The sequence below is a fragment of the Misgurnus anguillicaudatus genome, chromosome 25, assembly GCF_027580225.2.
Source record: "Misgurnus anguillicaudatus chromosome 25, ASM2758022v2, whole genome shotgun sequence".
Lineage (NCBI taxonomy): Eukaryota > Metazoa > Chordata > Actinopteri > Cypriniformes > Cobitidae > Misgurnus > Misgurnus anguillicaudatus.
Window position 1 is genome coordinate 14,135,266 of NC_073361.2, and position 23,794 is coordinate 14,159,059.

The 23,794-nt window shown below is 36.5% G+C and overlaps 2 protein-coding genes across 2 annotated transcripts in view; one reads left to right on the forward strand and one right to left on the reverse strand.

Moving 5' to 3' along the window:
- The window catches only part of acad11 (acyl-CoA dehydrogenase family, member 11), a 65,525-nt gene that overhangs the window by 28,550 nt on the left and 13,181 nt on the right, over window positions 1-23,794 (forward strand). The window contains exon 14 of the mRNA XM_055181357.2: window positions 23,254-23,326. Within this exon, the coding sequence (XP_055037332.2) occupies window positions 23,254-23,326 (73 nt within the window). The remainder of the gene's footprint in view (window positions 1-23,253; window positions 23,327-23,794) is intronic.
- Window positions 6,435-13,053, reverse strand: ackr4b (atypical chemokine receptor 4b). The gene is made up of 2 exons (XM_055181358.2): window positions 12,887-13,053; window positions 6,435-8,077 (listed from the first exon to the last, which is right to left on the reverse strand). The coding sequence occupies exon 2, from the start codon at window positions 8,069-8,071 to the stop codon at window positions 6,917-6,919; it is 1,155 nt and encodes a 384-aa protein (XP_055037333.2). The 5' UTR covers window positions 8,072-8,077; window positions 12,887-13,053; the 3' UTR covers window positions 6,435-6,916.

The window sequence follows — 23,794 nt, forward strand, 5'->3', positions numbered from 1 at the left end:
AGATCAGTTTTGTTATGTCAGACAGTTTAAATTCAAAGTTCATTAGGGGGCGGTTTCCCGATCAGGGTTTATATTAATCCAGGACTAGGCCTTATATATTAGGACATTTAAGTACTTGTAGGCATCCATGAAAACCATGTGGTTGTGTAGTTATCTATGTTTGTGGGGCAATGCGCGTTTCATTTCTTCAAGCAAAGTCTCATTTGTGTGTTTGTGTTTAGACAGCGTTGTATGTTTTACGGTGTCAGGACCTTTATGGTGCATAGTGAAGCTGAAACTCACTGTAATAGCAGAATGTTTACTTCAGTAAATGACAGATAATGTGTGAGTTCTTATATCCGAAATATGAACAAAGAAAAAATCCGCACACCAAAGAGCTCCCCTTTACATAATTTATTTAAGTGACGTTTCGGGTCTCTTACGACCCTTCCTCAGGTTTACCTTATATCCAGTTGAATGGGACATCCTATTTGGGATATACTGTATTATTAAATTTTTTTTGACAAAAAGCCATTTTATATGGCGTTGTTATATTAGGAAATTTAATTTACTCCCCGACAGCTATTGTTTTTTAAAAGTTGCCCACCAGAGCATTTTTTGTGATTTTCACAAGTTTCACAAAATGGTTTCCAGGAAAATTTTCTTCTAAAAAATATGAACATACAAATATATCAAATAAAAGAACAGACCCTCTGCTTTCAAACAAACAGTAAACTAACAAACAAACAAAATAAAAAATAATTTAGCAAAAATCTGAAATAATTGCATTTTTGTGAATAAATTTAGTTGGAAATCAGATTCAGTATGATAACAAAACAAAAACAGAGTTTAAAGGTGCAATTTTAGCAGCATCTAGCGGTGAGGTTGCGTCCACTGCTCACCCCTTGCTTTTGAAACGCATAGAGAAGCTACTGTAGCTGCCACCGGACAAACAGGTCATCGTCGGAGACAACTTAGTAAAAAATTGTCCGTTATGGGCTTCTGTAGAAATATGGCGGCACAAAATGGTGACTTCCATGTAAGGGGACCCTCTTTGTATGTAAATAAAAAGGTCTTGTTCTAAGGTAATAAATAATAACAGTTCATTATGAAAGGTCTTTAATACACCACTGATAATATAGTTTTGTATATTATTTTGCATTTCTGTCAAGAGATCCTTCTAAAAATTACACACTGCACCTTTAAAATTAGTAAGTAACGTTTTGGCTTCAGTTTTTTCATAAATTGGGTAATTTAGTGGATAATCGCGGTATTGCAGATTAACTGAAAAAATTATCACAGGAACACGCTTTTTATGCAAATGTTTTTTTTTCTGAATTGACGAGATAACTTTTCAATGGCGGGGAAAGAGTTAAGTAGTTGTAGGCATACTGACTTGTAGCTATAAAAACCATATAACAAACATACCTTACAAAATATAGTACTGTTGTGCATCTTGAGACAAAACAGTGGCATTGATATATGTTAAGATAAAGTTTTTTGTTTTTGTTTGTCACACTTACATGTTTCAGATCATGAACCAAATTTAAATATGAATCAAAGATAACATAAGTAAACACAACATGCAGTTTTTAAATGAGAGTTTTTGATGTGAAGGGAAAACGAAATCCAAACTCACGTGGCCCTGTGTGAAAAGTGTTTGCCCCCTAAACCTAATAACTGGTTGGGCCTCCCTTAGCGTCAACAACCACAATCAAGCATTTGCAATAACTTGCAATGAGTCTGTTGCAGTGTTGTGGAGGAATTTATCTTTGCAGAATTGTTGTAATTCAGCCACATTGAAGGGTTTTCGAGTATTGACCTCCTTTTTAAGGTCATGCTACAGCATCTAAATAGGATTTAGGTCAGGACTTTGACCTTCAGCCATTCAGAGGTAGACTTGCTGGTGTGTTTTGGATCATTATCCTGCTGTAAAACCCAAGTTCGCTTTATCTTGAGATCAGGAACAGAAGGCCAGACATTCTCTTTCAGGATTTTTTGATAGACAGCAAAATTCATGGTTCTATTTATCACCGCAAGTCTTCCAGGTCCTGAAGCAGCAACACAGCCCGAGACCATCACACTGAAACCAATATATTTTACTGTTGGTATGATGTTCTTTTGTCTGAAATTCTATGTTACTTTTACGGCAGAAGTGATGGAACACACATCTTCCAAAAAGTTAGACTTTCGTCTTGTCAGTCCACAGAGCATTTTCCCAAGTCTTGGGGACCATCAAGATGTTTTCTGGCAGGATTGAGACGAGCCTTTATGTTCTTTTTGCTCAGCACCGGCTTTCATCTTGGAAATCTGCCACACAGGCCACTTTCAGTCTCTTTTTTTATGGTTCTTTGGATGTTAGTGTGGGGTCTTTTGTGACCTCTTGGATGAGTCATCGCTGCACTCTTGGGGACATTTTGGTTGGCCAGCTACCCCTGGGAAGGTTCACCACTGTTTTGTGTTTTCGCCATTTGTGGAGCACCTTTTCACACAGGGCCATGAGTGTTTGGATTTTGTTTTCCTTCATAATAAAACCCTTCAGTTAAAAACTGCAATTTGTGCTTACTTGTGTTACCTTTGATTAATATTTACATTTATTTCATGATCTGACACATTAAAATGCAACTAACATGCAAAAAAATCAGGAAGAGGGGCAACACTTTTTCACACCACTGTATGTCAAGCAAGATGTTTTTTTGAATTATGGAATCTCAAACATGCTCCAGGATAAGCCCTGTCCAGGAAACCGCCCCTAAATAACTTGTTTCTTAAACAGGCTTTTTGTTGAAAGAAACATGTTTTTTTCCATTTGGTATATCCAAATAGGATATCACATTCAGCTGGATATAAGAACTCACACATTATCTATCATATGTACTGAAGTAAACATTCTGCTATTACAGTGAGTTTAAGCTTCACTGTGCACCATAAAGGTCCTGACACCGTAAAACAAACAATGCTGTCTGAACACAAACACACAAATGAGATTTTGTTTCATAAAATTAAACGCACTGCCCCACAAACATAGACAACCACACATGGTTTTAATGAATGCCAACAACATCAAGAGCTTTAAGGGTGAGCGCATATGTTTATGTGACGCACCCAAAGTAAATATTATTAGTGGAGGATCATTTGAGTCTGACTCACCAGCTTTGGTTAGAGGTTTCTGAATGAAATGTATCTTAAGCTTTGTCTATGTGACTTCTTTGTTTGTTTTTCATACCATCCAATCCTTTTCCTTTTACTTAAATAATTTTTTCAAAATATGCTTTCAATATAAGCTTGACAGTGGCGGCTCGTGACTGCTCATCTGAGGGGCGCTAATTCAATATAAGTGTTCAGAGTGTCATGTGTGTTGCTTGCGTTCTCAAAATATGTGTTTGTTGCGTCATGTGAACCGTGCATCACTTGCTGCACACGCGTCAAAACCGTTTATTATAAAAGAGGCGCTCACGTTCACAAAATACACGCAAGACACTCACTTAACAGTAAACTCTGATTACGCATGAGATTATGCGAGTATCTTGCAAACGCGAGCGTCTCTTTTATCATAAACCCTTTAGACGCATCTGCAGCAGGCACTTATTTTTGCAGGACACGTGATGCACACAGGATCTCTCGAGGCGCAGAACACATATTTTGAAATTACGAACCACACACATGACGAACTTCGCATCGAAGCGTATGTTTTCGTTTTAACATGTCATTGTAAAATGAAAACGACCCTCGTCTACACTGGCGTTCAAAGGAACTTACGAACTACACATGACCGTAAAAACGCATGAAACATAACCATTCATGCACACTGAGCATGCACGTACAAGTGTAAAAATAGCTGGGGAAGCTAGTAATATGCATTCATTTAAACAAATCTGTGCTTTGGTCCGTCTGCACTGCAGCTCAACTCTGGGGTTTTCAAACCAAAATAGGGTCTGCAACATTTTCAAAAGTCTGTTTTCGAAAGTCAAAAACTCTGAGGCCATGTTTACATTTAAAACATTTGCGTTTTAAAATGTTTTAAAAAGGCATTTTAAAATTAAAATGATCCTCGTCTATACTGGCATTTCAAAACATATCTTTTTCCACACTATACACGACCATAAACTCAAGGAACATGACCACTCACGTAACTGGGCATGTGCATAAAAGTGTAAAATAACTTTAATTACTTTTAATATTAGTTTACCTTTAGCACATGTATGCAGCGTAGGGGTGTGCGATATTTACAAAAAAATTATATCTGGATCATTTTGCCAGTAACGATAACAATATTTATTGTATCTTTCAAAAATGTGTTTGTGAAAGTCTTATATTGTTCTAGCTACCCCCTACAACACACACACACAAACACACACACACACACACACACACACACACACACACACACACACACACACACACACACACACACACACACACACACACACATATATACACACACACACACACACACACACACATTTATATGTATATATGTATATATGTATACACACACACACACACACACACACACACACACACACACACACACACACATATATATATATATATATATATATATATATATATATATATATATATATATATATATATATATATATATATACACACACACACATATATAAGTAATGCGTTTTAAAGGTGTGTGTATATATATATATATATATATATATATATATATATATATATATATATATATATATATATATATATATAATATTTTGGATTTTTTACATCGTTAAAACAACAACAACATTATTGGAAACAATAATACTGCAAGTTTTGACATTTGGTAGCAGTGGCTTGTATATCCATCAATGAGATACACGGTGTTTCTTTTAATGTTCTTATTAATTTATATTCACAAAACTTATCAACAAAACATTCATTCAAAATAAGAGACAAATTATATGAAACGAAATTTGTTTTTAAAGAAGCAAACAAAACTTAAATGAAACTCGAAAATTATGTCTGACCCACGTTTCTCCCATCCCTATATGACGTCTTTTGTAATAAGCTATTTGAATTAAAACAAACCAACATTACAACAATATTCAAACACAACAATACTTAAATATAAAATGGACATTATCTATTAGGATACATGAGTTTATAATTGTTGGTTGCACTAAGTTTACTATTTTGGGCCTAAACTTCGTTGCAAACCTCCATTTACCTGAATAAAAATCACTTTTATTTTAAAAATGATGCGCTGTTAAGTTAAAATCAGCTGTTAGTTTACATAAGACTCCGTCTACGTTCATTTACACTGCAGCGCAACCCCATAGTTCTCAAACTAAAACACGGTCTGCAGCATTTACGAACGACTCCGTTTATAAGGGTCGAAAACGGTAGAGTAGTCTAAGTGAAAGGCGTAAACGTGTCAAAAGTAATGCGTTTTTAAAAGGTAAACGCATTAATGTAAACATGGCCTGAAGTAGTGTGGATGCCAGGCATAACCGTAACAACAGTAATGCATTTTAAAACAAAAACGCAGTAATGTAAACATAGCCTTAAATTCTGAAATTGGTCACCGTCTACTGTACATGAGAGTTCGATTACACGATACAGCTGCATCTTCAAAACTCTTACATTTTTACCATCCCAGCTGAAATTAATGGATTTGTCATGTTCCTGTAGTGAAAGTCTCTTAAGAGAAAAAACTTGAGGAGTGTGTGATGGTTGAGTTAGCGATTATCCTCGCCACTTCTGAGCACCACACATGAATAATTTCATAAAGGCTGAAAACATATGGCTGTAAATAGATGATCCTGCTTATTAAGCCCAGAAACAGTAAATTCCTCAATTCCTTTTTCTGCTTTAAATTTAGTTTTTTGGATGTTTTATTCAATTTTATAAAAAATATGACCATATTAGTCATTCATGCACACTTTCTACTTTAATGTATAATCTGCACCGTCATAACTTTTCACGTCCTTCAAAATAACAGATATAGAAACTACATCATGGTATTGCTTTTATTATATGCGCGTAGCACAATCGTGATGTTTGCGTTTTGCATTTTATGTGTGCTGATATAGTCTTAAAGGTGCAGTGTGTACATTTTAGCAGCATCTAGGGGTGAGGTTGCCAATTGCAACCAACGGCTCAGTCCACTGCTCACCCCTCGCTTTTTAAACGCATAGAGAAGCTACGGTAGCCACCACCGGAAAAACATGTTATCGTCGGACACAACTTAGTAAAAAAAGTTTGTCCGTTAAGGGCTTCTGTAGAAACATGGCGGCACAAAATGGCGATTTCCACGTAAGGGGACCCTCTGTGTATGTAGATAAAAACGTCTCATTCTAAGGTAATAAAAACATAATGGTCTTTATACACCCCTGATAATATAGTTTTGTATATTATTTTGCATTTCTGTCAAGAGATCCTCCTTAAAATTACACACTGCACCTTTAAATGATTGAATAACAGCAAATCGTAAATTCCAAATCTCCAAGTGTAAAAAGTTTGCTTTAATCTGAAAATATATTTACATTTGAGATATATATTATAATATGTAAATACAAATATGTAACTGTTGATCTCTTTTACATAAAATTTCTTAATTACACAGTTTTTATAAGTAGTTTTACTGTAACTAATAAATATACCCACACATCATCCGTGCATCTGTTGTTACTACAGTTTATGGGAGAAGATTTCTGTGTTATCACTTTAAATGTAGTATGGGAAACTACATTATCATTCAAATAAGTGTTAATAAACGTATTTGTATACATAAAGGTAGGAAAACATTGTTAATGACAGACAGACGCAAATTCTGTGGAGGTCCTTTGACAAGCAGTATGCTTAAGGCCTAATATTTAAAGTATTAAAATGTGCAAAGGGCTCATCAGAGATGTCAGATAATAAAAAGCTGTTACTTTTCTGAAATGAGTGTCTTAGTCTCCAAGATAGTACGTTAGTGTGTGTGTCAAATGGTGAAGGTACTCGTATCTTCATTCCCTGAAGAAGAATGAGTCTGAGTTTGTGCTCCTGACCTTAGGGATAACTCAACAGTGGGCTGCTCGTTGCCATGACGATAACCTCTTCCTGTCTGGCCGCAGCGTTTGACGAGTTTCATCACGTGCGTTTTGAAGGACGATCCGATGAAGACGTAGAGCACGGGATTTAGGCAGCAATGCGTGAGGGCCAGACTCTCTGTGATCTGATTGGCCCGGTCCAAGTTTTTGCTCATCTCGCATTCCGTCACTAACATGTAGATCACATCCAAAGCTCGGATCAGTTTTACCAAATTGTACGGAAGCTGGGTCAACAGAAACACCCCGACCACTGCGATTAACACTCGAAACGCCTTCCACCTCTTAACGCCACGTACCCCCGCTGTAGCGGCCCGATTTAACGCAACACCCACCCTGCAGTAACAAAACATCATCACTAGGAAAGGCAACAGAAAACTAAGCGACACCTCCAGAAACTCCACAGTGGCTTTAGCCGCCCGCGCCATGTCGTGCGGGTAAACTGCCCTGCAGGCGTTACGCCCTATAGAGTTCGGCTTTACCGTGTAGAACACCATATCTGGCAACCCTAGCAAAATGGCCAACATCCAAACCAGCATGCACATTATAACTCTCTGTCTCCGGGCGCTGTTCCTATTTGTTGCGTTAGCGGTGGTGGAAACTCTCACAAGGGCACGATAACGGTCAATGCTAATGCAGGCGAGCAGCAGCATGCTACAGCTAAAGTTGGTGGTGTAGAGAGCAGAGGTGATTTTGCAGGCAGCCGTGCCAATTTCCCAACCGTTAACCGCATCCGCCGCCCAGAAGGGCAGCGTTAGGAGGAGCAGGAGGTCTGCAAAGGCCAAGTTGAGGATAAAGACATCTGTCAGTGTTCGTAAACGCTTGTGGGAAAGGTAAACAAAGATGACTAGAGAATTCCCTGCCAGTCCCAGGATCAACGCTAGGGTGTAGACCACAGGCAGAAAGACACCGGCAAAGGAACGGACATCTTGTTTGTCACAGACCGTGTGGTAGTCGGAAAAGTCCTCGTCTTCGTAGCTACTGTGGTTGGTGCTGTTGTGATGGTCATGGTAGGTATAGTCATGGTCATAATCCAAATGGTTTTCCATTATGGTCTAGAAAGAGAAAGAGAGAGGAAATGTTAAAGGTAGTGCATCATTTTGTTGGCTTAGTTATAAAGTGCATGTCGGCTCTTAAACATCACATTTTTAGCAAAAAATCAGACATTAGTTTTTGACATGTGGGACAAATATGGCAGAAAAATATATTTAAAGTCGCAATGAAATTGAAATGAAAAACTATATATATATATTTTATTATTAACAAATGACTTATCTGTGAGCTTCATTATTTTTTAAAAATTTGTGTGTGCTTATAATCTTTAATCAAAAATGCAAATCTCCTCCCCTCAAAACGATCTCTCTTCACTTCCGGTCAAAAGTATGGCAGGTGGGCGGGGTCCGGGAGAAGATCGCAGCGATTAGCAATTAGCGACACGACCCAACTTCAAACGATCCAATCAGATCTCGTTGGACAAATTCAAATCCAGCCCTGCCTTATTTCATTCCAGAAGCCGTTTCATTCGGATATACGTCACCACGGGAAAAATAAGGCAATCGCTACTTCCGTTTCATGGCGACTTTTAATTATTTTTCTATTTTTTCAATTTCACATTTTGTCATTATAATAAATTATAATTAATTTTTGCATATTGTTTACTGTTAATAAACAAAACAAAAAAGATGTAAAGCTATTAAAAAACATATAAAAATAGTTAATATTTAGGCATGGGCCGGTTACTAATTTTAAAGGATTAGTCCATTTTCTTAAAAGAAAAATCCAGATAATTTACTCACCACCATGTCATCCAAAATGTTGATGTCTTTCTTTGTTCAGTCGAGAAGAAATTATGTTTTTTGAGGAAAACATTCCAGGATTTTTCTAATTTTAATGGACTTTAATAGAGCCCAACATTTAATACTTAACTCTACACTTAACAGTTTTTTCAACGGAGTTTCAAAGGACTCTAAACAATCCCAAACGAGGCATAAGGGTCTTATCTAGCAAAACGATTGTCATTTTTGACAATAAAAATAACAAATATACACTTTTAAAGCACAACTTCTCGTCATGTAGATCCGGTCGTGATGCGCTAGTGTGACCCGACGCAATACGTCATGACGCCAAGAGGTCACAGAGGACGAACGCGAAACTCCGCCCCAGTGTTTACAAGCGTCTTGAAAGAGGACCGTTCCTACGTTGTTGTATGTCAACTGATACTAATTAATGTCTTTGTGTCAGTTTATTGTTTAAAATGGTCCGCAAATGTGCGTTTTATATATGTAACACGTGACCTCCCTACGCCGCTATGCATTTACGAAAGGTCGCGCTGGACCGGATCTAGACGAAAAGTTGTGGTTTAAAAGTACATATTTGTTATTTTTTTGTCAAAAATGACAATCGTTTCGCTAGATAACACCCTTGTGCCTCGTTTGGGATCGTTTGTGGTCCTTTGAAGCTCTGTTGAAACAAACTGTTACGTGTTGAGTTGGGTATTGAATGTTGGGCTCTATTGAAGTCCATTAAAATTAGAAAAATCCTGCAATGTTTTCCTCAAAAAACATAATTTCTTCTCGACTGAACAAAGAAAGACATCAACATTTTGGATGACATGGTGGTGAGTAAATTATCTGGATTTTTCTTTTAAGAAAATGGACTAATCCTTTAAGGTATACCGAGGTTTTAAACAGTCAAAGGTTTCAAAACCACTAAAATGTTCTGTGATATCGTTTTCAAGGTATGAGCTAGGTTTATACAAAATTTTGTAAATCATTAAGTCATGCAGTTTATTTGATGTTTACATTTAATATACATTATGAAAATATATATATTTTGTGAAATAAAATTATAATTTTAAAGGCTTGATTAAAAAAAGAACACATTTTAGGTTGAAATGGCAATACCGCAATACTGTAAAACCCTGGTATTTTTGCTTAAGGTTATCATACCGCCAGAATCTTATACCGGCCCATGCCTAAATATGATTTTAATTCCTTCCTAAATCTTTGAAATGCACTTCACATTTAGGAATAAAGCAGTTTTAAAAATATATATTTTTTTTATCTTTTTACCTTTCACTGTTATGCAATTATTATATTTCCATGTAAAGCGGCAGTAAATTTAATTCATTCAAATAAGAAGTCAGAGGAGTTTTTCCTGGAAATTAGTTTCACAATTGTTCATAACAATTTTATAGAGATTTATGGAGTTTGTACATTATCATAATAAGATTCAACTCCTAAAAAATTCACATCTGTCTCTAATAAAGTCGGGATAACCTTGTTAGACACTCAAACAATCTAAAAAATTTTACGTCAGTGCTTTCTCATGTCTTTTCATATATCATTTGGTTGTTAGACTGAATATGTGTTTTTGTTGACATTGTTCGGGATATCCTCTGATTTTGTGGCACTTTATCGGTGCACTTTTCTGCCTCGACCATGTGTTTATCAAGGTACATGCATGTTTTAAATAAGTGAAGCGTGGAAGAGAATGCAAGACGAAACAACAGACTCTATCCTGGTAATTTCTTCCATATTGTTCATTGTTAAGGTCTTAGTTTAGGTCATACACAGCATGGAGATATTTACTCTTGACTGAAGGTATGAATTGAAAGCAGAGATCCACGTGTGTACACCCAGCACCCTGCTTTGGTAGTTGCCGACTTTGTCCGAGTGGCATAATCTATTAGTTTGTATGGCAGCTTAGGAAAGCATGATGGCTAATTGAGATTTGCTTGTGCTGTAAACTCAGTAGCCTCAATAGTTTATATGCATAGAGTGAAATATATCTAACCTTGTCAGGTAATGGATTTTTGTTTAAATTTGTGCAAATCTTTGGCTTTCCAGCTGCTCATCTGGTATTAACACATAGCGCTTAGAGAATGTACCTGTCAATGTGTTAAACGCATGCTGTTCTGTTTAAATAAGAGCCCCGGGTGGATTTGTGTGTTTGCATGAGGTGACCAGCTGTTAGTTGGCATAGAGGTTAAAATCTTTATCAGATGTTGATTGGCTGCTTTTGTGCATGCAAATTGTTGTTAATTAATTTAGTAGTTTATTCACTTTCACGAGTCATTTTTGCTTAATTGAAAATATATATTTTTAAAATATGCTTCTTTAAATTAACAGTATGCTGTTTAATGTTTCCTGAAATTTAACCACCAAACACTGTTTGGTTGTTAACAAACCAAACATTCTAGTGAGTAATTATGAGTAAGCTGGGATGTAAAATTTCCACTTGCGGAAAAGGTTGTGCTCCTTCAGATGAAAAACCGCATTCTAGACTGCAAACTAGATTTTTCCATTAAATGTCCCCCCAAAAAAAGCCTTTATATAATGAAACCATCAAGGTTTTATTTGCATTCTATTTACATTTTGCACATAAAATCATGATCACAATATTTATCTAGAAATATCTGCAATATCTGCACACAATATATATAATTTCAACTATAAATTATTTGGAAAAAGTAGATCTTTTATTAAAAACTAAAAATGTATGAATTTTTGTTGCATTAGTTAATCTTAATGTCTATATACAAACCTAGTGGCATCTGCAAACATGAATCTAAACCTTTTTTGAGAATTAAAATATTGTTTAACCAGCGTTTACACATTTTTTTAAACTAGCTTTCCCATTAACATTTTTTATCAGATGAAGTCAGTTCCCCTTAAGTTCACACAGGTGTCCTAGAAGAAAAACACAGGCCCGTAGCAAGGATTTCTGTGATCCGTGACTGTACTGTAAATTATTCCGGGACTCTTTCCAATCTGCGTTAGGCAAAAATATACTTTTTGTCATAATGTAAAACTGTAAATATAATGTTTATCAATAATATACATCTTACAAATTGTGAAATATTTTTTTCAAATTGTTATATATTTTGTTATAAGTTATTCAACTGATATTTTATTTAGTATTCCCTAAGTGTCCAAATACTTTTTAGGGACAAGTTCCTATGAATAAATTACTTTTATTGTTTGTACCATTCAACTTCAAACTGCGGTTTAACCGTTAGGAAGTTTGTCCAAAGCTTGGCTTTATATGTGTATACAAAGGTTTTTCATTGTTCACAATCTTTTACAGCAATTGTTGTCGTCGTGTTGTGTTACTTCAGTCTATTATGGTGTTTAGTGTACGTTACACCTTTATCCTGTAAATAGAGTTTAACACTACAGAAAAACATCATTCCATTCTGCTTTATCACTGTTATACAGAAACAAGAGCTTTCCTCTGAAAATGCATTTTTCATAGGTTCACATTTGAAAAGACATCAAAAGAAATTAATTCTGCCATTGTTTTCCTTATCTTAGTCACTGTTTATTTTGAACTTAACCCTTTTCATGTCATAAAAACGTAGTAGTTTAATATCTCAGCTTTGCCAGGAGGACTTTGCCTTGACAAAATTAAACAGAGCAAACTGCAAAACCACTACTTGTGCACATCGTAGTTACGCAAACTGATTTACGTTTTAAAAGCATAATACATATCCAACATTAAACTTCTAAATGTATTTTATCTACATTTAGGCATTTAGCAGACGCTTTTATCCAAAGCGAGTTTTACATAGATTCGTAAACAATAAAAGCGACGTTTCATAGGGAGGCAAAAGTACAAAAAGGTCCTTATAACAAAACACAAGTTTTCACTATTCCGAAATGAATTCAAGTCACATATTTGTTTGCTGTACTCTTTATCCAAAAATGACTTGGTGAATGATTACATTTTATTTAAGTTACTACTACGACGATTACGTGTCCCAGTTCAAGAGAGCAATGATCTCAAATCCCTTCGACTTTGATCTAACCTGCAGCTCTGATTTGAATGTAACTGTTGCTGTCATATGCAACGCTGTGACTTACCTCTGTTTGTGGTGTGTCATTCACACTCAGTACAGGAAGGAGTTGCTGTTAGTCCAAAGGAGAGAAACGCTCTGTTGATAATTGCAGCTGGTGAAAGGAGACAGCCACGGGTGTGTGTTCGTGTGTTTTTGTGTGTGTGTGTCAGAGGAAGAGAGCGAGGAGAGAGAGAGAACTGGTGAAAAATAAACATATCTGTTCAGGATTGCCCTCCTCCTACAGGTTATGCTGTCTGTGCCCTCCTCCGCCCTTTTAAATATCTTAAGCTATGTTCTTGAAATTCCTATGATATGATATGTTATGATATGATAAGATATTATATCATATGATTTATAATATAATATAATATATAATAATTTTACTATAACATCATAGAATATAACATAATAATAAATATAATATCATATAAAATCATATAGAGTTGCATAACGATTAATTGTGATTCATTGCAGAATGCAGAATAAAGGTTTTTGTTTCCATAATATATATATGTGTGTACTGTGAATAATAATTATGTATACATTTAAGAAATGTTTACATGTGTATATACATTTGTATATTTATGTATAATGTATATTATATATACATTTGTTACAGTATGTATTCATCTTTGTTAATGTTAGTTAATAAAAATTAAAGCTTTAATTGTTTGTTCATGTTAGTTCAGAGTGCATTAACTAATGTTAACAAGATTTTAGTAAAGTATTAGTAATTGTTGAAATTAACATTAACAAAGATTAATAAATGCTGTATAAGTGCAGTTCATTATTAGTTCATGTTAACTAATGTAGCTAACTAATCAACTTTATTGTAAAGTGTTACCATAATTTTTTTTTCTTAACATTATACATGCATATATATATTTATATATACATAATTATTATTTACAGTTCACACAAATATATGATGTAAACAAAAACCTTTATTTTGCAATAGATTAATCGCGATTAATCGTTATGCAACCCTAATATCATATAATACAATGTAATGTAATGTAATAATTCATATTATATAATTTATACACTATAATACCATTATCTTTTTAAAACCATTTAAAAATGAGGTAAACATACAGTATCAAACATATGCCCATAGTTTGTATCAAACTATTTCCATAGTTTATAGTCCCCCTGCGGTTGATTATTTTATCAATTAAAACCCATTTTTGAGCATCATAATAGCATTATGTAAAAAAATGTGACAGTTATTACTCAATGCTTTAAAATAGCTTACATGTTAAGGGCCGTTCACATTATAACGATAACTTTAACTATAAAAAAATTTGAAAATGGTTTTATATTAAAGACAAAAGCGGAATTCACACCACAACTATAACGATAAAGATACAATGAACGATATCGTTAGGATCACTTTCTGAGCGATTTTTTCCCCACCTGAGGAAAGATAAACCCACAGCCAATCAAATCTATTTGAACTTAAAGTGCACGTTCACTTAAAATAAAAATAAAAATTACAATTGGAAAGCTCAATGCGGAGGTTTATAGCATAAAATTACTTCAGGTATCCAGCGCTGATGCAATTTACTACGTAATTATTTTTTCCTCCCACACTGACTATGCCAAAAGGTAAGATATTAACTTAGATTAGACAAACTAGATTCACTATTTAGACACGAAACACAGCGTGTTGAGGACATCTGCTGGTTACCCGCTGTGCAAATGCAACAAGAACAGCATATTTACATATTCAGTGACGTAAACAATTGCAAAAGTTTACATTACAAGAAATATCCAATATTAGTTAATGCCATTAAAGGCAAGTATTTGTGCGAGTGCCCCGCGTGTGAGCGAATTAGCATAAAGTTATTGTTATAATGTGGACGGTAATATAGTTAACATTATATTTATCGTTATAATGTGAGCGGCCCTTTACTCTACACCGTTTATTTATTTAGTTTACTTGAATCCATTTATATCCGAATTGGTCGCTGCCTTTACTCAATCGCACCAGCATGGATATATTTGTAAATAGATGCTACAGACATAGGCAGACATAGCTGATAAGTAACTCTTTTTTTTTGCGCTGATGTTAACATGTTAGACCATTCACACTGCTAGAAGTAAAGCTGATGCAGGGGTTGCCGGGTCTATGCGGCATCCATACATTATATCTATGGCTCAAACTGCTGATCCACTCATTCAACTGAGATAATGTGATTGGTTACATGTTTGTGACATAGGAAACTGAGATGATTTCAATCTCCAATTTTACGAAGGAAATAAAGAGTTTGGTTCTAAAACTCGGTAAACGCCATTTAAAAAAAAATGAGTTACTGCCAAAATCAGTATTATATCAGGTCAGTATTTAAAAGTAAATTCTTAATTTTACGCAAAATACAATATCTGGCGTGTTATTCTGTCATATTTTCTCCCTTTTTTCCCAAAACGCAATAAACGCCACTCTTCCTTTTCTGCAGAATGCAATAAATCCGCTCAACAAATCACAGCGCACAATTCCACACATTGTGAACTAACAATGGTGGCGCTTTGAATACACGGAATCCTAGTTTTCCTCATCTACTTTGTACTTCGTGATCAACAAACAAACAAAAACAAAATAATACTTTGATGGCATTGATAAACCAGTGGTGTTTTTCTGTGATGGAAAAGAAACGTAAGCCATCAACATCTAACCATTTACGTGAGAGGCACTCGGGAGACGGAAAATCCGTTTTATGAAAAACTTTCCATTATTTTATGCGAAGCCAACGAAAATCGAGAAGTACCAAACATTTTACATCTGATCGCTGTGAAAAATGTTAAGCGACGACGTCCCAAGTTCATCCGCAGCAATGACAGTGTTCTTAATATAACAAAGTAAGTGTTTTCATTAATGCCATTAATGTTTATTTTTTAAATAAGTGTATACCACTAGTCAACTAAATGAATATAACATAGCAAATATGAATGCACATTTATATATTAATTCAATAGATTTATAGCATTTTGTGGAAATAGTGTTTTTCATCTTGTCACTTTCTTGGTATAGAAAAGAGGTTTTTACCAAAAGTCAAAATGGATTTATTGCGTTTTGAAACCAAACTCTTCAAATACTCATATAGCATAAACAACAAAAAGTGTATTTTCACTACAGGGGAACTTTATTATTTTTATTTTGTGTTGTTATGTTATGAGCATGTAATCTCACTCTATAAAGTGCCAACACCCATTTTATGCTCTTTAATATGTCACCTGCACAGATTTAAAACCCATAATAAATCCATTAAGGATAATAGCTGAAGTTAAAAAGGTAAACAAGGACAAAAGAGGAGCTTCAGAGAATTATAAAGTGGAGGTAAAGCAACTTCCCTAAGTGCATTTTCCAGATTACTTTTAAACACATAAGGTTATGTCATTAACTCCACACGCTGTTCTCTCAGTCTGTTTCAATGATTGACATATAAAAATGTGTTTTTGTGATTCAACAGAACGTTATGTTCTATAATCGTAAGCATTAACCAAACTCCATCACGATGAAGGGTCTCGTGTGATCGGTACAATTCCTCGAAGCAGCTCATCTGTACTAATGCCGTTATTTTGACAGGCCGCAGCATTCCGATTGCCCTGCGGGATTTGTTTGATTACAGAGATTAGCGGTGCAGCGCTCCGTTTGGTCGCGAGTTCGGCGACTTGCACGGGGACCTGCAGACATGAAATGACAAGTTTGTTATATCACACCCTGAGAAACGCAACGTGTGTTTTCATCAGAAGAAATATTTCAGCAAGGGCCGTTGGCAGAAAATATACACACCCACCCACACACACACGCACAACGTATGCGCTATGCAGGCTTTTCCTTAGGAAATAACACTAGTTTTTCCAGAAATTTTGAGTGTTTGTCTCAAGGGTGTGTGTGTTGCTGGATCTAAGGTGTGTCTTTAAGAACTCTGGATTTGGCGACTCAAACATCGCATTTAACAAAGCATATGAGTCACTGTGTGTTTAATCGTTTTTGTGTGGTAGTTTGTGGGTGTATGGTGTTTCTGGAAATTTTGCTATGGTTACATAATAACCCGGTGTCAAACTATTTCTCATTCATTTATTTTCCGAAGTAACCGAACACCATGAATCATAGCAAAATTTTACGCGTGCCAGAATTGGTTTGCGTGTCTGAAAGCGTGCACGTATCTCATGTATGGTGTAAGTTTACTGTGCGAGTTATTGTGCTGTCCTTCGAGGACAAACTGTTTAGTGGGATTAACTAAATCAGACAAAACACAAAACATTCTTTCGGGAACTTCCAAGGTTCTTGGGAAAAAAGCAATCCATAAATAATCACTGGGTTCCTGTAGCTCAGTTTGTAGAGCATTGCGTTAACCGCACAGAAGGTCATGGATTCGCGTCATGGTGCATGAACACACACACACACACACACAGAGAGAGAGAGAGAGAGAGAGAGAGAGAAATATATACTTTTTAATGCAGTAGAGGCCTATTGAAGGTCCTTATCATATTTGTGTCTAGGCATGTGTGATTGTATGCACATTGTTCTCATTCTTGTCGTGATTTATGCCAGATGTATATGGCTGGATTGGGCCCTGGTCTGTGTCTGTTTTACACAACATCTGTGTTGTCCAACGCTGACGTTTCATTAGGTGTCTTAATAACATTTGACACAAACACGGTACTGACTGTTAAAACATGGCACACCTGTCGGAGGTCTGTAACACTTATCAAATCGCTCACACGGATGATGGTGGGGGAACTTTTGGACTATACTATGACTATACTATACCAAATGTATTAGACTACCAACCAATGTAAGGTTTGTACCACTATAGCCCTACTCTAAGGACACACCGAGCACATTTGACTTCCAAAGCCTGGTTCGGTGGACTAGTGTGATCTGTCCGTTCCGTGCCCGGGCACAGTTTGGTTAATTTGCCCAGAGGTGGGCAAATGGTAGCCTGGTCCAACCAGACTCTCGTACATTCATTTCATTTGTACAGAGAGTCTGGCCATGCTCCATTGCAAAGCGTTACTTCCGTTAAGGAGGGTCCTCTGTTGAAGTTTAAAACTATTGGATCTGCCCAGAGTCACTCAGGATCTGTCATTGGCGATCGCTAACGTGTGGTCGTGACGTACAGTTGTGTTCAAAATTATTCAACCCCAACTGAAATTGATTGTTTTGGCCGGTTTGACATTGATTTTGATCATTCAGTCATCCTGCTTACAATTACATCAAAGAGGCATGTGTAGGTCAGACAAATATAACATAACATTTATAATGAAATAACCACAAATGTCTTTTCTGTGCTCACATCATTATCAGTTTTATTCAACCCCCAAGTGACATTCAATCTTAGTACTTAGTACAACATCCTTTTACAGTTAAAACAGCTTTTAAACGTGAAGCATAGCTTGACACAAGTGTCTTGCAGCGATCTACGGGTATCTTCGCCCATTCATCATGGGCAAAAGCCTCCAGTTCAGTCACATTCTTAGGCTTGCGCACTGCAACTGCTTTCTTTAAGTCCCACCAGAGGTTCTCAATCGGATTTAAGTCTGGTGACTGCGATGGCCACTTCAAAATGTTCCAGCCTTTTTTCTGCAACCATGCTCTAGTGGATTTGGAGGTATGCTTGGGATCATTGTCCTGTTGAAAGGTCCAACGTCTCCCAAGCCTCAGGTTTGTGACGGACTGCAACACATTGTCATCCAATATCTCCTGGTACTGAAGAGAATTCATGGTACCTTGCACACGCTGAAGTTTCCCTGTACCTGCAGAAGCAAAACAGCCCCAAAGCATGATTGACCCCCCACCATGCTTCACAGTAGGCAAGGTGTTCTTTTCTTCATAGGCCTTGTTTTTCCTCCTCCAAACATAGCGTTGATCCATGGGCCCAAACAGTTCTAATTTTCCACAGAACACTATCCCAAAACTTCTGTGGTTTGTCCACATGACTTTTGGCATACTGCAGTCGACTCTTCTTATTCTTTGGAGACAGCAAGGGGGTGCGCCTGGGAGTTCTGGCATGGAGGCCTTCAGTACGCAGGGTGCGCCGTATTGTCTGAGCAGAAACTTCAGTACCCACATCTGACAAATCTTTTCTCAGTTCCTCAGCAGTCACACGGGGACTTTTTTCCACTCTACGCTTCAGATAGCGCACAGCAGTCGCAGTTAGCATCTTTTTTCTGCCACGACCAGGAAGCGTTTCAACAGTGCCCTTTGCCTTGAATTTGCGAATGATGCTTCCTATGGTGTCTCTTGGTATGTTTAACATCTTTGCAATCTTCTTATAGCCATTGCCCTTCCTGTGAAGATTAATCACCTCTTCTCTTGTCTTCCTGGACCATTCTTTTGACTTCACCATGTTTGTAACCACACCAGTAAATGTTTAGAAGGAGTTGAGTATCACAGTCATTTTAAAGCTGCCTAATTGGTGCTTATTAGGCTTTATTGCTGTTCCCTGACATCCATAGGTGTTTTCAATACCTGATTGAAAACACTTCAATGAACCTCTGTTCTTCAGAGTGGTAGTTCTTTAAGGGGTTGAATATTGTGTCAATGAAGAATTCACAAAAGAAACATTTACTACTATATTACAAAACCAATTGATGTCATTTTAGTTGCATATGGTTCTTTAAGAAGTCATTGTAGGATTTCATTCTGAATACAATTACAAATGTACACTAAATTCCCTAAAACCCTTAACAGCATTGGGGGGTTAAATAATTTTGAACACAACTGTATATCATGCACCGAAACCGGCCGGAAACAACAAGTCAGAATAATCAGACAAACAAAACTTAGCAAACCTGGTTCTTGCTCCGGCTTTAACTTCTGTATATTCAGCAGTTTTGCAACAACGGACCGGACCAGTGTTCAGTTCAGTCCATCACTAGTTGATGCCACACAAACATAGCCTATGTATATTTCTTAAATATATTTTAAATTTATAAAACGGTTAGTTCCAATCCTTGATTCTGATTGGTCAATAGGTGTGCTTTATTCACAATAAAACACTGCTATGACCGCTTCACCCAACGGTTCTATTTAATATCACTGCGCCCTTAGCAACACCCTTAGCAACACATAAACATATAATGAGACAAAGTCTGAGAGCAGTTTGTTGTTTTTATTTGAACTTCCATGTTGTTGTTTGCATTCAGGGACTATTTTTTCTAGCGGAAGGAATGCTTTTATTGATTTAACTTCATGAAAGTTGCACAAATTTTTTTTTACTTTAATACTGTGTGGTAACCGTTTTATAAAAGCGGTAGGGTGCTCGAGGCAAGTGCTGTATCGTGAATAAGTAACGGCTGAAGGGCGTTGTTAGGCACGACGTGAAGCGGAGTGCCTGCAACCCCTTATTCACGATACAGCACAGCCTCTCGTACCTTATTGCTTAAATATAGTACACACACACATATATAATGTAACCAAAAACTTTTATTCTGCATACGATTAGTTGAGATTAATCTTTACGCAGCCCAGTTCTAAAGAGTGTACCAGTACATTACATAAAATGGATGTCAGAAGACATGCAAAGACATAATGAAACCCCCACAGGATCTTATCACACCCAGCTCTTACAGATTCACTCCAAACTCTGCTTTGAGCCTTTGATGGTATCTTACTGATCTGTTGTCCTTATGTCCCTTTGACAAAATATTAGACAATAAGCAGTAAAACAGTGACGATAGGACACGCCCAACTGGACAGATCAATCTAGGTCAGACTCTCTAGGGTCTTACCGTAACTGATCATCGAGTGCTCTGTACTGTACGCTGTAAATCATTGCAGCCTTAAGTCATTATTTAGCCTTATGGCCGTATGTGAATGAGAGCGGTTTTGATCACGAGAGCTTTATTACATACGATGGTTGTGTGCATAACAGACAGAAAGTCTGCATGTGTAAGTGCATGCATATGCTAGAAACAAGCTGCGCAATAAAAACTAACACTGCTCTTATAAGTGCACGTACAACATGGGTGCAGTTAAGTAGACCATTGTGAGAAAAAGCCCCCTCTAGAGGAGGACACTTACAACTACAACAACATTAGCACTTAAACATTAGCACATAATGTATTGATGTACATATCACGATATGGGTTAGGGGTTTGAGCAGAGGTAAGGGATCAGACTTATTGTTTTAAGACACTAAACAGGCAACAAAAAACCCCAAAGTAATACTGTAATGGGACCCGAGCCATATCTACAGACCTTAAGGTTGGACTGTTTGGACACTGAGCAGTAAGTAACCACTCACTGTATCATTTCACAGATAATATAAAAACACGACTCTACTCAGGATTTTAATCCAATGAACTTTGGTCACATTGAACGTCTGCAGTCTAAAAGAATGCTAGGTTATTTTCAACGCAGTGTTAGGTCAAAAAAGAACAAAGCCAGCTGTTGGGGTAACTTAACCCTATAATTATTTTTTATTTGACCCAATAATGGGTTAAACAACCCAGCATAGGTTAAATTTTAACTGAACGGTTGGGTTTGTTCCCTTTTTGACCCAACGCTGGGCTGAAAATAACCCAGCATTTTTTAGAGCGCATTACCTTAAATATCAACATTTTTGCTTGTCTCATTTTGTTTTTGTTTCAAAATTTTCTGCTTGAAATACAACGCTTTAGCTGTCAGACAGTCTAGCTCAGTTCTGAAGAAAATGACATTCATCTTGACAACTGTCCTTGTTCAAATCAAACACACATTCATGCAGAGATAACAAACTGTCTGCTTACAATTGAGTGTTGAAGGCTCATTTAGCCGCCTTATCAGTGCACTCGGTTATTTGACCCTTAACATATTTTACACAAATAGTGTTTGAAGTGTGTGTTTGTTCTTTCATAAGATGCATACTTTTGAGAATCCTTCTGTAGATTTAATAAAGCTGTTTATATGGAGCTGCCATGTTAAAGTCACATGACCAGCTGTATATGGCTTACTTTATATTGTTAAAGCTCACATAACACACACTGTTTCTATATTTCTGATGTTAATCTGGAGTACCTATAGAGTAGTATTACATCCTTTATATCTCCAAAGAGTCTTTAGTTTAATCAGATTTATAAAAGAAAGATTAGCTTTACTGAATATTATTTACGATAATGTACGAAAAATGAAGGAGTTACTACCGCGGGAGGAGCGAGTATGAATCATGCAACACTATACAATACTGTTTAACTTATGATTCATGTTCGTGTCATATAATATGCACCGCACTAACACAGAAGTCTTACTTATCGCATGCAACTCATTCATTTTCAATGAAATCCAGCGCATCAAACACACGCAAAACTCTGCTGCTACTCCGGATAATAAACTCTTTCCATTGTTTCCATAAGGCTGACTTTCTTCCCCTTACATCCAAAAACGCACTTCTTCTTTCGTGCCATTGCTGAGTTTTGAAATTAAACAAAGCTGTCGCGTGATGTGAATGTTTGCAAGTTCTAGCGTCTCCCGCTGATTGACGGGTGGGCCTGGTTTTCTGGGGAAAGTGCCCATAAAAATAAGTGATACTTATAGAAACCCCTGAAACGTCAGCTGGACTCGTAATCAAAAAAAGCTTTCATAAACTTGTACAAACCTTGGCGAAGTACATTCGACACAGAAATACTCTGTAACAGTACTTTGACATTTTGCTTTTAGCATGAGGAAACAACTCTATAACTGTGTTAATAAGTCAGAATGCTTGAAATACCATTGAACCAGCCCTTTAAAGCCATCAATTAACTCAAACATTTTATTTGAACATTTGTGACCCCAGTCCACAAAACCAGTCATCAACGTCAATGTTTTGACATCATTAATTCGGGAAGTAGAGGGCTGTAGTCCAAACCGGTGGTTCGCTGTAGACTTTGAAAGGAGAATTCTGTTAAAGGTGCAGTGTGTAAATTTTAGCGGCATCTAGTGGTGAGGTTGTGAATTGTAACCAACGGCTCAGTCCAATGCTCACCTCTTGCTTTTGAAACACATAGAGAAGCTACGGTAGGCGCCACCGGACAAACATTTCATCATTGGAGACAACTTGGTAAAAAAGTTTGTCCGTTAAGGGCTTCTGTAGAAACATGGCTGCACAAAATGGCGGCTTCCATGTAAGGGGACCCTCTGTGTATGTAGATAAAAAGTCTCATTCTAAGACAGTAAACACATAACGGTTCATTATAAAAAGGTCTTTATACACCCCTGATAATATAGTTTTGTGTATTATTTTGCATTTCTGTCAAGAGATCCTTCTAAAAATTACACACTGCACCTTCAAAGAAAATATATTGCCTGGCAGTGAACTTTGAGCTTTATCATTTTGCAGGTATTATTTATGCTACATTAAACACTAATTAAAGTTAAAAAAATGGGATCAGGAAGAACGTGATCTTTAAACGTTTTTTTTCCAGGTGCTGGTAACCCAAAGTGTGAGTTTGCCATAGTGATGTGCAAGAGCAAGACACTGGATTCAAAAAGTAATAGGTAATCTCAACCTTTATGCATGTTTGGATTTGCATTTGTAAGCATATGCAACATTAGCTTTTGCTAATGTTTTTAAAATAAAATAAATAAGATTGTTGTTCTTATACAAATGCCAGCCAACAAAGAAGCAAGTAGGCAAACATCAGCTACAGTTATGTCAGAACATCAAACCCAAATGTCAAACCCCATAAATCAGGCTGATTTAAATCATTTAACGCTGGAATTAGCAGATCAGAAACGCGTACACACATTTTGGCACCGCAGCTGTCTGCTTTGCCCACATTCTTCAGTGAGATGTCTTTAAACAACATTGTCCAGCTGAGTTTAGCTAAGCCAAGATTCACAAACTTTTTACTGCCTTATATAGACAGGAATAATATTTCATTACCCTGTAAAAGCTTTAAACAACTTTACTACCCAAATGTCAGTATTAGATATTTAGTGCTGCAAAATATTTCTCACCCAGAT